This window comes from Petaurus breviceps, unplaced genomic scaffold (genome assembly GCF_028583685.1).
Source record: "Petaurus breviceps papuanus isolate PSGF00001 unplaced genomic scaffold, PetGlider_PUasm1.0 216, whole genome shotgun sequence".
Lineage (NCBI taxonomy): Eukaryota > Metazoa > Chordata > Mammalia > Diprotodontia > Petauridae > Petaurus > Petaurus breviceps.
Genome location: NW_027185867.1, coordinates 932528 through 947864, shown reverse-complemented (window position 1 = coordinate 947864; position 15337 = coordinate 932528). Strand labels below are relative to the sequence as shown.

The window sequence follows — 15337 nt, the reverse complement described above, 5'->3', positions numbered from 1 at the left end:
ATTTATTGGCATATAGTTAGGCAAAATCGTTTGTAATTATTGTTTTGATTTCCTCTACATCAGTGGTGAATTCAACCTTTTCATTTTTGATGGTGATAATTTGGTTTTCTTCTTTCTTTCCTTAATCAAATTAGCAAAAGATTTATCAATCTTATGTTTTTTTCCCTAAAACCAGCTCTTAGTTTTACTTATCAATTCAGTAGTTTTCTTAATTTCCATTTTATTAATATCTCCTTTGGTTTTCAGTATTTCTAATTTGGTATTTAGTTGGAGATTTTTAATTTGTTCTTTTTCTAGAATTTTTAGTTGCATACCCAATTTATTGATATCTTCTTTCCCTATTTTATTTATATAAGCATTTAGAGATATAAAATTTCTGCTAAGAACTGTTTTTGATGCATCCCATAAGTTTTGGGACCTCATTACTGTCATTCTCTCGTATGAAGTTGTTGATTGTTTCTATGATTTGTTGTTTGACCCACTCATTTTTAAGATTAGATTATTTAGTTTCTTATTAATTTTTAGTCTATCTTTCCATGACCTTTTATTACATATAATTTTTATTGCATCATGATCTGAAAAGGATGCATTTAATATTTTTGCCTTTCTGCATTGGATTGTGAGGTTTTTATGCCCTAGTACATGGTCACTTTTTGTATAAATAGCCTGTCCCCCTGAGGTAAAGGTATATTTCTTTTATCCCCATTCAGTTTTCTCCAGGGGTCAAACATATCTAACTTTTCTAAAATTCTATTCACGTCCTTAACTTCTTTCTTGTTTATTTTGTGGTTAGATTTATCTAGTTTTGAGTAGGGGAAGTTGAGGTTCCCCATTAATGTAGTTTTGCTGTCTATTTCTTTCTGTAACTCCCTGATCTTCTCTTCTAAGAATCTGGATGCTATACCACTTAGTGCATTTATGTTTAGTATTATACATATATATATATAGTATATAATTAGTAGTGTTATTACTTTATTGTCTGTGGTGCCTTTTGGCAGGATGTAGTTTCCTTCCTTATCTCTTTTAATTAGATCTATTTTTGCTTTTGCTTTATCTGAAATCAGGATTGCTACCCCCATTTTCTTTGCTTCATCTGAAGCTTAATATATTCTACTCTAGCCTTTTTCCTTTACTTTGTGTGTATTCCTATGTTTCAAAAGTGTTTCTTGTAAACAACATATTGTATGATAATAGGTTTTCCAGGTCAGTTATTTTTCCAGTGAGATATTTTTTATTTTGTTTTGTTGTTCCTTGATGTTTCATGAGTAATTTGCTTCCACTTGTCCAATTCTAATATTTAAGGAATTATTTTCTTCAGTGAGCTTTTTTACCTCCTTTTCTGTTAGCCAATTTTACTTTTAAAGGAGTTGTTTTCTTTGGCGAATTTTTATACCTTTTTCCATTTTTTGTGCTTCCTTTAACAAGTTGTTGACTCTTTTCATGATTCTTTTGTGCCACTCATTTCTTTGCCCATTTTCTTTTTTACCATTCTTATTTGTTTTTTTAAATCCTTTTTTAGTTCTTCCAGGAATTCTTTTTGACCTGATGCCAATTAATTTTTCCTTAAGGCTTTACATCCAGGTGTTTTGACATTTTTGGTCCTCTGTCAGATTTGTATTTTGATCTTCTCTGTTACCATAGTAATTTTCTATGGATGAGTTCTTTTTTTTGGTTATTTTTGCTCATTTTCCCAGACTTTTTCTTGACTTTCAACTTTATGCTAAAGTTGAACTTTGTTCTTGGGGTAGACATGACACTGTTTGAAGCTTCAGGTTTTTGTGTGGCTGTTTTCAGAGCCAATTCTGCAGACCTATATGTTTTCAGTTCTTCTAAGGTGGTATGATCTGAGATCACTGCTCTCTTGGCCTCTGCTCTTGTCTGTGAGAATTCATGAGCAGTCTTTTCCACCCTGGAACTGTATGTTAGTGTTCCTCCTCACCCAAGGATTGTGATCTGGGCCTGTGATCCCAATTCCTGTATGGGCAGTGCAACAGAGTCCTACACCCAGTACTAACAAAGGGTCCCCTGTGATCTCCTTCTGACTAGTTGTCCTGCCCCCTTCCTGTCTGTGGGCTGAGAGCTCTGGAAATTACCTGTTACCCCCAAGGTCTGTTGCTGACTTGCTAGGGTATGGCCTAAACTGAACTGTGCGCCACCCCATTGAGACAGACCTTTCCTGTTAATCTTCTATATTGTCTTTGGCTGGAAAATTGTTTCACCGTGTCCTTTTATTGTTTCTGCTGCTTCAGAAGTTGTTTTGAGGTGTTGTTTTAAAATTGTTTGGAGGGGAATTTGGGAGAACTCAGGTCAATTCCTGCCTTTACTCCACCATCTTGGCTCTATCTCTCTCAAAGATTCTTTTTAAAGATACTTCTTCTAGCTTATAGATAGCATTATCTATGCAATGTAAAGAGTTCAGGTAAAGATAGAACAAGTGGTATGTGAAGACTGAAACTCTAGACTTTCAGATGAGATATGGGTAGCCTAATTGATACTCTTTCTATACCCTGATGGTAATAAAATAAATTCTATAAAATTTCCACTCATTAGTGAACGAATGAACTTATTGGAGGGCTAACATAATTAGGTTTTGTCAAGCCCTACTAAATTATTCTCTTGTTTCTAACAGGCTTAAGCAGCATTACCTAGGAAATCTCTACAAGAGCCTTGGAACCTGAAAAGTTAATCTACAGGAAGAAATGCCACTGCAAATCTTCCCTAGAAATAAGGCCCATTACAGGCACTGTTAACAACTGATACCAGAGTTAAAGACAGTTTCACGGATGCATGTCTCTGAGTTTGGTGGACAATGGTCAAAGACAGATCCTTTCAACACTGAATTTCTAAGGGTTACTGTTTCCCAGAAATAGACAACTTAAAGTAGAGAGCTTAATCCAAGATGACAGAATGCAAAATGTTTTAATGGGGATTAAATGAATGTTATACATATGTGTTTAACTAAATTTCATTGGAAAGTTAGGGGAGGGTCTATGAGATTAAACATGAAGGCGTATCTGACTGGGGTATTTGGGGTTGGTTACCAGGAATGGTCTAGGTCAGGGTTATGGAACCTTTTCACTTTGGAAGGCCACATTAATATTTAGCTATAATCAAATAAAGCTGCATTCAAAAACTTACATTAGATATACTTAAAAATGTACATTATTCTGTAAAAATCTAAGTATTATGTACTTCATCATTTCAAAAAATGAAAACTATTTGTTAATTTTAAAGTTAACTTACCTTTTAATGACTTTGTTGTGTCTATTTTTTTGTTGGAAAGAATTTGAATATTAGGTTGCAGCATGGAGGTCCACAGTTTCAGCTGATCTTCTGGATGGGTATCAGTCATTTGGGACCTTAAGGGTGTCTTGATTTGAGTTAGGTAGGAGAATGTAGATTCATAGCAATAAGTGGTTGAAAAGCCAGAAAGCATTTTTGGGGCATGTTGATGAAGGCATGGGTATTCTACTGCATTTTTCCATATTTCTATTGCATCTTTCTTAGCATCAAACAATGAGTTCAAAATGTCATCTACTGAGAGCTCAATCATTTCCATCTGTAGTTCTTTAGGTGCTTTGGTGATATCAACTAGGTGAGGCTGAAATGCTATTTTAAGTGTGATGTCATGATTCTCAGTCAGTGAAACTTTCATTGTATTCTCCAATTACTAGGTCTGTAATAACTGCATATTCTTCAAATGATTTGCATATATCATCCTGCTCATCAGTGACCTTTCCTAACTAGGGAAAAATGTTCATCTGGAATTTTCCTTTTGAAGAAGAGTTTTGAAAAAAAAGATAGCTTTTTTTGAGATGCTTTGATTTTTTGTCACATGTCATTTATAGATTTAGTTTTAACCTTGCAAAGAAATATTCAAGTCATGGTTCATCAAAGTGGATTGATCCAAGGCAAAGTCTCATTACTACTCTCCCCACCCCACCCTTGTCTGAGCTCTGCAAGTTGTTGTTTTTTGGTCTGCTCAGCGGTGGAATGCTGCTGGATGTAGCCCCCTATCAGCCAGCTAAAAAGCCTTTGTGGTTCAGAGTGGTGGAATTTGGTCTGGGATTCCTCTACTTGTTATTTCTTTACAGGCTGGACTAGATTCAGGAACTCAGACCCTCCTTGGCTCCTAGAGTCTGAGCCAGCTGAGGTTGTTTGCTTCTGAATTTCCTTCTTTCTTGATGTGTGATCCAAGGCCTCCCTTCCTGAGAATGGCACCCCTGTACACAGGTCCCCTTCTCTGTTACCCTGGAACTGTGACCTAGAATTTGGTAGTAGGCAACAAAGCTACCAGTTGGCACCTGCCTCCATCATGGTGCCAAGAATGGGTCTGGTGATGCCCTAGTATAGGTCCATGGAAGCCAGGAGATAGAGATGAGGAGAGATAGAATTCCAGGCATTGAATGGATAGCCAGTGAAAATGCCCCACAGCCAAGAGATTTAGTGTCTTATGCAAAGAGGCCAATGTCATTTGCTCTTAGAGTATATAGAGAAGTGTAACGTGTAAAAATACTGAAAAGTGGAGGAAGGGGACAGGGTTATGAAGGCCTTTGAATACCAGAGTATTTTACATCTGATTCTGCCAATGGGAGTCAGTAGAGTTTATTGAGTAGGGGTGGTAACATTGAGATACTTGAGATAGATCACTTGAGATAGATCACTTTGAGAGCAGAGAGGAGATGGACTAGAGTGGGGAGAAACTTGTAGGAGGGAGACTATCCAAAAAACTATTGCAGTAGTCCAGGTGTGAGGAGATTATAGCTCATACCAGGATGTGGCAGTTGTCCTTTGTTCTTGAGGAAGACCCAAATGACATCACTATGTTAGAATCAAGTTACATTGTATCTGACTGTGACTGATCAGAGCAATATGAGCTCAGAATGCCCTACCACAGGTTGGGTACAAATAGTCCATGTGAACATTTGGGATGAAGTCTCTAAAGCTGTGCATCTTGCATTTCTTTTGAGCTACTTCAGTTTTATTTTGTTCATAGAGTAGAGTACCTTCTTTGATGAGGGGACACTATACTGGACAGTCCTGTTCCAGGGTCTCCTCTGTCATGCAGTCAGTTCCATAGTTCTTTAGAGAGACCTTGAGAGGGTCCTTTTCTGACCACCACATGAGCTCTTGCCTTGTATGAGTTCTCCATAAAAGTCTTTTGGGCAAGGGTACATTTGGCATTCAGACAACATGGCCAGCCCATTGGAGTTGCACCCTCTGCAGTAGAGTCTGAATACTCAGCAGTTTAGTTTAAGAAAGGACCTCACTGTCTGGTACCTTATCCTACCAGATATCCTACCTACCTTATCCTACCTTACCTTCAAAATCTTCCTAAGATGATTCAAATGGAAGCAATTCAGTTTCCTGGTATGGTGCTGGCATACTGTCTAGTTTTCACAGGCATACAATGAGTTCAGTACAACAGCTCTGTAGACCTTCAGTTTGGTAGTCAGTCTAATACCTTGTCTCTCCCACACTTTCCTTCAGTCTCCCAAACACTGAGCTGGTTCTGGCAATGTCAACCTCATCAATGTGTGCATCTCTGGATAGTGTACTGCCAAGGTAAGTGAACCTTATCCACAGTATTCAAAAACTTCCGTTTGCTATCACTGATGGTTTCACATATGGATGGTATGGTGCTGACTGGTGGAACACCTGTGTTTTCTTGGTGTTAATTTTTAGGCCCAAATTGGCACAAACAGCAAAGAACTGATTGATGCATCTCAGCTTTCAAGGCTTCATTGAGTGCACAATTATCTGCAAATAAAAAATCATGCACTAACTCTCCCTCTATTTTAGTTTTGGGTTATAACCTTTTCAAGTTAAATAATTTACCATCAGTGCTGTAGCTGACCTTGTTGCTGTGTTCATCCTTATTGAAGGTGTTTGACACCATTGCTGAAAACATTATGCTAAAAAGTAAGCACACAGCCTAATTTCACTCCACTGGGCACTGGGAACGTGTGAGCTCATTGTCCATTATCCAGAACCCAGACAAGCATGTTGTCATAAATTGACATACAATACTGATGAACCTTTCCAGGCAACCCAGTTTTTTTCTTATTAATTTTATTTTTATTAATTTTAAATGTTTTTCTTTTTTTCCCCAAAAACAATTATTTACTAATTTTTGTTCTCAACGTTTACTTTTATAAGATTTTGAGTTCTAAATTTTTCCCCCTCTCCAAGATGGCATGCAATGTACAATCATATTAAACATATTTCCACATTAGTCATGTTGTGAAAGAAGAATCAGAACCAAATGGAAAAACCATGAGAAAGAAAAAACAGCAAAAAACGAGAGAGAAAATAATATGTGTCAGTCGGGATTCAGACTTCATAGTAGATGTAGTTTGGTAACTTGATGAATATACTTCCAAATTGTAAAGCAAAGTAGTAATATACTACCTAAAAACTTTCTTAGTTTCCAATTTTTGGCTACCACAAAAAGAGCTGCTATATTTTTGTACATATAAATTTGGTCTTCCTTCAATTTCTTTGGAAACTAGACCTTGTAGCAGGATACCCAAGGCATCATTTCAAATCATTTTCCAGAATGGTTAGACCAATTCACAGCTCCACTAATTTAGTACTAATTTACCTGTTTTCCCCATAGACTCTCCAGTATTTGTGTTTTCCTCTTTTGGTGTCTTTACTAATTAAATAGATGTGAGGTAGAACCTTGAAGTTGCTTGAATTTGCATTTTTCTATTTAGATAATTTTTTTCATGATTGTTGATAGCTTAGATTTCTTCCTTTGAACATTTATGTATTAAAGAAAGGCTGTTAAACTTGAATTAGTTCCTTATATATTTTGGAATAATACCTTTATCAGAGAAACTTGTTGAAAAGTTTTTTTTTTCCCCAGTTACATGTTGCATTTCTAATTTTTTTATGTAAAACTTAAAATTTCACATAATTGAAATTGTCCATCTTACCTTGTATGATAATTGGGAGATTTTGTTTGATATTACTTGTTTATTAGGCATCTCTTCCCCATTCATAAATCTGAAAGGTAATTCCTTCCTTGCTCCTTTAATGTTTATTATAATGTTTGCATTTCTAAGTCAAGTCCATTTGGAGCTACTTGTTGGGTTGAATTTAGTTGTAAGGGATCACAGATACACCTTCAACAATTGATACTACCTTTCAGAAAACTGTGAAAATGAGAAATATTTTTAAGATTTTGGATATAAAGCAGTAAGAAAAATTTCTTTGCTATTTGTGTGTGTGTGTGTGTGTGTGTGTGGTGACAGGGAGTTATATCAGATTTAAGTAGGCATCTTAGTTCTTATACCTTTGGGGTATAAATGTAGAGGGAGAATAATGATAATATGGAAAGTAAGTTTTAAAAGTACATAATATTAGTCAATATACTGATATTCAAACTCTCCAACTATATTGAGATTATTCTGCTACTACTGGATTTTTGGACCTGACATCCATTCCCCCTGCCACCGCTGTAGTTCAGACTCTTATTCCCTCTGCCCTGTGTTATATGTACTCTTGTATCTTTTTCAGCCAGTTTCTTTTGTCTCTTTTCTCACCCAGGGGGAGTTTGTGTACCAAAGCAAGAGAAGTTCTCAGATCCATACTGGGATATGCCCAGACCCTTATCATGGCACTGCAATGGGGATAGATTCCAATTGGCAGATTTGTCACCAAATAACTAGCTTTTCTCTCTAAACTATCCAGGATATCACCACTATATTCATGGTATAGTGGGGGAGTTAGAGGGTCTGTGTTTCAAAGTCTGCTTATGACCTTAATGACATTGGGCAGATTATATCCTCTCTGGATCTCCATTTGCTCATTTTTAAAATGAGGGGTTTAGGTATAGATGGCCTCTGAGGTATCTTCTTTCTGAAAGCACAGCTCTTTCATATATACTCTGCCAAACTAAGAGCACATTTTTTAGGCTGACCTTCAAGGCCTGATGCCAACCTACCTTTCTTGACTTATTCACCATTCTTCCCCTACTTATGTCACACCATCAGGCAGAATTGAATTATTTAACATTCCCACAAATTACTTTGTCCTTTCTTGCCTCTGTACCTTGTGAGTTCTGTAGTCCTCAGGGAATAACCTCTCATCTCTACCTGTGGAACTCTTTCAATATTTTCTACTTCTCCTTCTCCCCCTTCTCCCTAAATTTGGCAATATGCCTGCTGTTTTTTCCTTAGCCACAGTGAGCTACATATTGGCATGAATTTACTGGGTATACTGGATCAGCTTCAGCACTACTGCAGCACACAACTTCTGAACACAAAAGATTCCTCAGTCTCAGCCTCCTTTAGTAGCAGGAATTAAAATTGTGCTCCACCATGCCTGACCTCAATTGCAGTCTTGTTCATGAAGCTTTTATTATTAGTGTGGTGAAGAGTAATATCCCCTGATTTTGAATTGTATAGTAATTTATTCATGCTTATGATATTTATCATACACTATCTGCTTCTTTGGTACTACAAGACTTGTTTTATTGACTTCAACACTTTAGTAGCCCAATTTAATCATTTTCTGTTTTCAAAAAGTTTATCACCTGCTGTTCAACTTAATGCTGATGAACCTTTTTGACCTTGGCTATGCAAGTCTCTGAACTGTACTTAACACCATTCCATTTTTGCAGGATCTAACAGAACTTTCACTCTGTTACATATTCTAGTGTTCTCTACGTATCATGATGTGATATCAAAGTAGGACTTTAGTGGAGGATGCTATGCTGTCTTCTGATATGTGTCTCCTCATGTCTACTAGACTTAAAGTTCCCTGAGGGCAGGAATTATTTCTTATCTGTTTTATTGGTTGATCAATAAATAATTGATGAATAAATGAACTGTGAATGATTAGTTTGTACCTATTCATTGTTACATTACCTGTGCTCTCCTGAAGATCTGCATTAGTTCCTCTTACTCTCCTGGTTCATTACCATCACAGAGGAATCCTGGGAAAATGTATTCATAGCTCTACACACATATTATATTGAGTTCTCATTTATAAGCACAGTTATTACAGAAGAAAATGTGATTAAAAGGAAAAATGAAATGGACCAATGAGTAAGCAATAATTAGACCCAAATATATAATATAAAGACCTTCTGTGGAGATGTCCTCTCTCCCTGTTCTTCCCTCCAAGACTATTTCATTGATTGCTTACTATGTAGCTGCTGATTAATTATCTGGGTCTACTGCTTGTTCTTACTCTCCCCAAATTCCTGCTTTTTCTCATGTCCCCCAACTCCATAGCAAGTTTAACCATTCCAACAGTTTCCCTGGCAAAGAAAGGGTAAGCCTCTGTATTTCTTTCAGGACCATGCAAATTGAGATGAAATCCCCCAATCATCTTTTCTCTGTTCAGTCAAAACATGCATTTATTAAGTGCCTACTCTGCACCAGGCACTGGTCTAGGGAATAAAAAATGAAAATCTCTTACCTCAATGTTCTTATGTTGTATTACAGACTCTCTCTCTCTCTCTCTCTCTCCCTCTCTCTCCCTCTCCTTTCTCTTTATATTTTTAATATATAAATATCTTTTATATTTATAAATACATACACATATGTATTACACGTGCACAAGTGTAGGGCACTAGCCGCTATAGGGATTGGGAAATACTTCATGAATAAGGTGTTGTGTGAGTAGAGTTTTTATGGAAACAGGAACAAGGATTCCTTAGAGAAAGAGGGGAAGAGAAAATTTATTACAGGCATGGGAGACAGCCAGTGGAAATCCATGAACATGGGAGAAGGAACAGAAAGGCCATTTAAGCAGAATATAGGAAGCAAAATAATGTCTGGGGAGTGGTATGGATTGGGGTTAGGTTGTGGAGGAATTTAAATGATGAGCAGAGGAGCTTATATTTCATTCTTGAGCCAATAGAGAGCCACTGGAGTTTGTTGAGCAGTGGAGTGACATGGACCCCCTTTTCGGACACACTTTAGGAAAATCACTATGCCAGCTGTGAGGAAAATAAATTGGAATGGGGAAACACTTAAGGCAGGGATGCCAGTTAGGAAGCAATTACCAGGTTGAGCTAAGGTGGCAGAGTATCAGGAAGCAGAGCGACTGAACTCTCACCCACAACACCTCCATGCGTCTCTAAAAAGTACCCTGGATTGAATCATGATAGAGAAATCCAGAAAAAGTAACAATGAGTCCTTTGTGCAGCCCAAGTCAGCTAGGGAGACAGAGAGGTCTTCTGATACTGGGGCACTTCAGCACCCAGGGAGAGTTTGTGTACCAAAGTAAGAGAAGTTCTAAGATAGATTGGGATAATGCCCAGACCCATATCATGACACTGCAATGGGGATGAATAACAATTGGCAGATTTGTCACCAACCACCTGTCTCCGGGTCACAGATCTAGAGCAGACTGAGAAGGGGGCCTGTACATGAGGGCAACATTCCTGGGTGGGAAGGCCTTGGATGGGTACCTGCACCAACAAAGGAAATCAACTGTGGCTCAGACCTCGGGAGCAGAGTGAGATCTCAGTTCCAACATCTAGCCTGGCCTACAGAGGAATAACCAGAGCAGGAATCCCAGAACAAAGGGGAACCTGGAGTTCTGTCATGCAGAACCCTCAGAACTTCCTAGGTTACTGACAGAAGCTGAATTCAGCAGCGTCCTGCTGTTGCTCATACTGAAACGCAGGCCAGTAACTTACAGAGCTTGGACAAATGGGAGAGTAATAAGACATTTCCTTGGATCAGAACACCTGAGGAACACTGAAAGCTTGTAGGTCCCCAATCTATCTCTAAGATCTTGGAACACACGACACTTAGTATCCTGTGAAAATAGCAATAGGACCAGTCTATACCTTCTCTCCAGAGATGTGGCAGAGTACAGCCCTAACATCAAATACAAAGTCAGGAAATAGACTTGAAGAAAGGTCGAACAAGAAAGGAATCCCACCATAATAAGCAGTTATGGTAGCAAATGCAGAAGAAGAGAATGGGTCCAAATATCTACAGGCAAAGCCTCAAAGGAAAGCATAGCTTGGGGCACAAACTTAATTTAGAATTCCTGGAAGAACTGAAGCAAGAAGGTTTTTTTCCCCTTAAAGAGTGAAAATGTGTTTAAAAAAGAAAGCACTTGAGGAAAAAAAAATGGAAAAGAAATAAAATCTATAGAAGAAAGAATTAGGAAAGGGAATTAACAGCTTGGCACAAGAAGAACAAAACCTTGCCTAAGCAACACACTCCCTGAAAATTAGAATGGACCAAATAAAAGGCAATGACTCCTTAAGAAAATAAGAAATACTAAAACAAAATCAAAGGACTGGGCAAAAAAAAAAAACAAAACAAGAAACTGTAAGGTATCTCATATCAAAAACAGATCGAGGAGAAAAAAAAATTAAATTGTTGAAGGGAGTGGAGCCAAGAAGGCCAAGAAGAAGGAAACCATCTAACCAAGCTCCTGTCCACAAAACTCTTCTAAATAGATCTAGAAAATACCTGATGGGAAAATATGAAATAGTTACAAGTCCTTTTTTTCCAGGTTGGCATAGGAAGAGACAGAGAGCTCTGCAGACTCTGGAGACTGGGTTGGGGCAGGAGCATGTAGCACAATGGACACTCCAGTTCCCAGGGAGAGGCAGCGCAGCAGAGCAAGAGGAGGTCCAGACCCAGCCGAGACACTTCCGGACATGGTCATACTAGAGCACTGCGATATAGACAGGTACCAGCTCTGTTATCCACCACTCATTTCTCAGTGAGAAATCCTGGGTGAGGGTCTTTGTAAAGCGGTGGTAGGGAGACACTTTCTAGTTTACTGATAAAGGAGGAGGAGGTTCATTTGTACTTGCAGATGACGCAGGTTGCAGGAGCAGAGTGAGATCTCAACTCCAGCATCTAGCCCAGACTGCAAAGAAATAACCAGGGCAGGAGGCCCAGACCAAAGAGGAGCCTGCAGCTCTACCCTTGTGAACCAACAGAACTTTCCAGTTGGCTGATAGGAGCTGAGTCCAGCAGCATTCTATTATTACTCTAATTGAAACCCAGGTCAGGAAATTATAGAACTTGAACCAGGGAGAACACAAACTTTTCCCTGGATCAGATCACTTGGGGAACACTGAAAGCTTGAAGGTCCCCAATCTGTCCCTGAGATCCTAGAATAACACATCACTCCATGCTCCAAGAAAGAAACCACAGGACTGGCCTAGACCTCCAGAAGTATGGGAGAGCCCAGTCCTGCCATCAGGTCAAATGTCAGAAAGTAGACTGGAATTAGTCAAGTTTGGGGGGAATTGAGTAGTTAAGAAAAACCCAGAGAACTCCAGGCACAGAATGGACACTCGCTTCACCATGTTTTTTTAATAGTATTATTTTTTTCCAGTTATATATAAAGCTGTTTTTTAGCATTCATTTTTACAAAATATTGAGTTATAAATTTTTTCTCCTTTTCTCCCTTCTTCCTAAAATTATAAGCAATTTGAAATTAGGTTATATATGTACAATCATATAAAACATATTTTCTCATTAGTCATATTTGTAAAAGAAAAAACAGAGCAAAAAGAAAAAAAAGCACACACAAAAAAATAAACTAAGTGAAAATAGTATGCTTCAATTTGCATTCAGACTCCAGGCTGGATATGGATATGGATATCTGGATATGGATATTTTCCATCATGAGTCCTTTGTAACTGTCTCGGATCATTGTATTGCTGAGAATGTGATCTTTCCTGCTGACCTTCCAAGTTTCTTGGGCTAGAGGATTTTTCACCCCATCTTTTCGCTGGTTCTGCTCTTCTAAGATTCATTTTGGGGCACTTTTTTATTGATGTTTGGAAGTGAATATGGGACAGTTAAGGTGATCTCTTGCTTATTCCACCAGCTTGTGACTCTCAGAAGTCCTCTATCTACCATGTTTTAAGAAGAAAGAAATTTATTAGATTTTTCAGGTTTTGGCAAACTTATATTTCCCACTTGGGGTATCCTGACAGAGACTGATGGTCAGCTTATTTTAGATCCTCCAAGACTATAGTTTGTTTTGGATCACCCTTGGAAGGGAAAAGCCTATCCAAGTTAGCGGTTTCTTACATCTAGTCTCCTAAAAGACTTACCGATTTTAAATTAAAGGACTATCTGACTCTCTCTAACTCTTTGTTATTTCTTCCATGGTGCAGAGTCACTTAGGCCTCAATGTCCTTGCCTCTTCAGGTAACCTAGTACCATCTCTCTGAGGAGAGCAGAATGGTCAGTCTTATGGATCCAGTCTCCTCCTCCTTTCCTGGCAGGAATTAGAATCTCCTTTGACCTCACTAACACTGGGATAAGGAGACTCTAGATATTTCTATTTATAGTACCCTGTGAGTCTTATCTGGACAATTCCATATGAACACACATAACCTAGTGGGGCAACATATATCCTACACATCAGAGACCTGTGATTTCAGTCAGTTCATTACAGATGATCCTGACAATGAAGAATTGTTGACTATGCTGGAAGTATCATCATCTCTTCTGTTCATGATGATACTCTTGTCCATTGTTTTTGCCTTGCATCAGAAAAACCACTCAAACTGCAAAAAATTTGGCATCACCACTACATTGACCATATCATTGAGTTCTGAAACTCATTCCTTCCAACAAGGTCTCTAGAAGATTCTTAGAACCTTGCCACCATGGAGTGGTGTGTGATAGAATTATTTTCCAGTGATTTTCCCTTTGCCCACAATATGGGTAAAGCTAGTTTTCTCTGAAAATTGATTGGCCTATCCTTATTGAAGGAATTGTGGGAATTAAGTGAACCACACTGACTCCATCCTATGATTTAACTCTAGATCTAGCTTAGTTGCTTTTCTATATTCAATTATGGGTCTAGCCCACTTTCTTTCTTATAAGAAAACTTACAAGTTTAAATGTAGGAATTTAGAGAAAATCTTAATGCATTGTTTGAACCTAGACCTGCATGGCTAGAAAACTGGACCACAACTACCTGTTGTTTTGAGACCTTAACTAAGGACCTGGTTATACTGATCAGAAACCCAGTCAGATCCAAAGATTGATGCAAGGAGTCTTCTCACATTTGTACATTTCAAGCAACCCATATGTGTTATCTGAAAACTTATCTGAAGACAGTGACCTGTACTGGCAACTTGTAATGGGAATGGGAAATTGAAGATCTTGCCTGCTTTGAAAGTAAACTCTGCCCCCTAATAGGCTGAATGTAGTCACATGGAGCCTATGGTGGGAGGAGTTTGCTGAAGGGCAGAGTAGAACCACAGGAAGCTAGGAGTCAGAGCTAGAGAGACAGTAGGAGAAAGAGGAGCTCAGGCAAGGAGATAGAGAGGTTAGTGAGTAAATGTTGATCTTATATTGGTTTGTGGGAAGGCTAAATGATGCTGTGGATCTCTGTGTTGTTATGGTTTGTTAACTTCTTTACTACTATGATGGAATCAGCTTACTTACTGGTTTTGGGATTCTGTTTTCTGGTGTCTAAATAAATGTTTCGGTTCTGTCCTCTATGTGGAAAATGTTATATTTTGTGATCGAGCACTATATGGGACTATTTATGGTCACAGTCAGTGCTGTAAATATTGCACTGGCATTATATCACTCAGTTTCTGTTTCTTTGTTCCTTTGATTACATACAGACACTTGGAGAGGAGTAGGGCAGCTCTTTTTCTGATCTCAGAGAATTGCTCCCCTTCACTCTCCCCACTTCCAAGTTTTGCAATTCATTCAACAAAGTTCCTAATCTTTTCTCTGATTAAAAATCAGATTACCTCATGTTGTATCCTGGTTTATATACTGTTGTTTGCTTTTAATGGATAATAATCTATTTCCCCCTGTATTTTGAGGTCCAATGCCAAGTTAAAAAGGCTTGGTTCTAAAATGGTTCTAAATTGTTATGCAATTGGCATGCATTGCTTAATAAATTGATATACTTGAAAGCTCAGACCTTTGTTTGCTCAGTTATTTCAGATTTCACCCATCATCTTCTTAAATATCTATGCCTCCTTGACTTGGCATAGCTCTGCTAGATACTCCTCCAGTTCATGCCCTTTAGCCATAGGTGTCCCTCAAGGCTCTTTTCTGTACCCTCTTCTCTTCCTCTTCTATCCTACTTCATTTGGTGATGTTGTCAGTTCCCATGTACTTAATTACGATCTCTATGCTGATGATTCTTAAACTTACCTATCCTACCCCAATCTCTCTGTTGACCTTTAATTTTATATCTACAGTTGCCTTTTCGATATAACAAACTGAATGTCCAGTAGAAATCTTAAACTAAATATGTCCAAAACAGTACTCATTATTTCCCCTAAAAACTCTCCTGTTTCTGTCTTCCCTATTATTGTGGAAGGCAACATCCTCCTCCCATCCCTTAGGGTTGTAAC

The 15337-nt window shown here is 38.2% G+C and overlaps 1 protein-coding gene across 3 annotated transcripts in view; it reads left to right on the top strand.

Annotated features, from left to right (window-relative positions):
- LOC138165858 (dol-P-Glc:Glc(2)Man(9)GlcNAc(2)-PP-Dol alpha-1,2-glucosyltransferase-like) overlaps positions 1 to 15337 on the top strand; it is a 37255-nt gene that overhangs the window by 18065 nt on the left and 3853 nt on the right. The window contains exons 3-4 of one of the 3 annotated variants that reach the window (XR_011169473.1): positions 5491 to 5565; positions 11494 to 11508. Coding sequence is in view for 1 of the 3 variants with exons in the window: in XM_069094233.1 (XP_068950334.1) it covers positions 2630 to 2635 (6 nt within the window). In the remaining 2 variants the exon portion in view is untranslated. Of the gene's footprint in view, positions 1 to 2629; positions 2655 to 5490; positions 5566 to 11493; positions 11509 to 15337 lie in introns of those variants that run through there. The other 2 variants (XR_011169472.1, XM_069094233.1) reach the window with 2 other exon arrangements.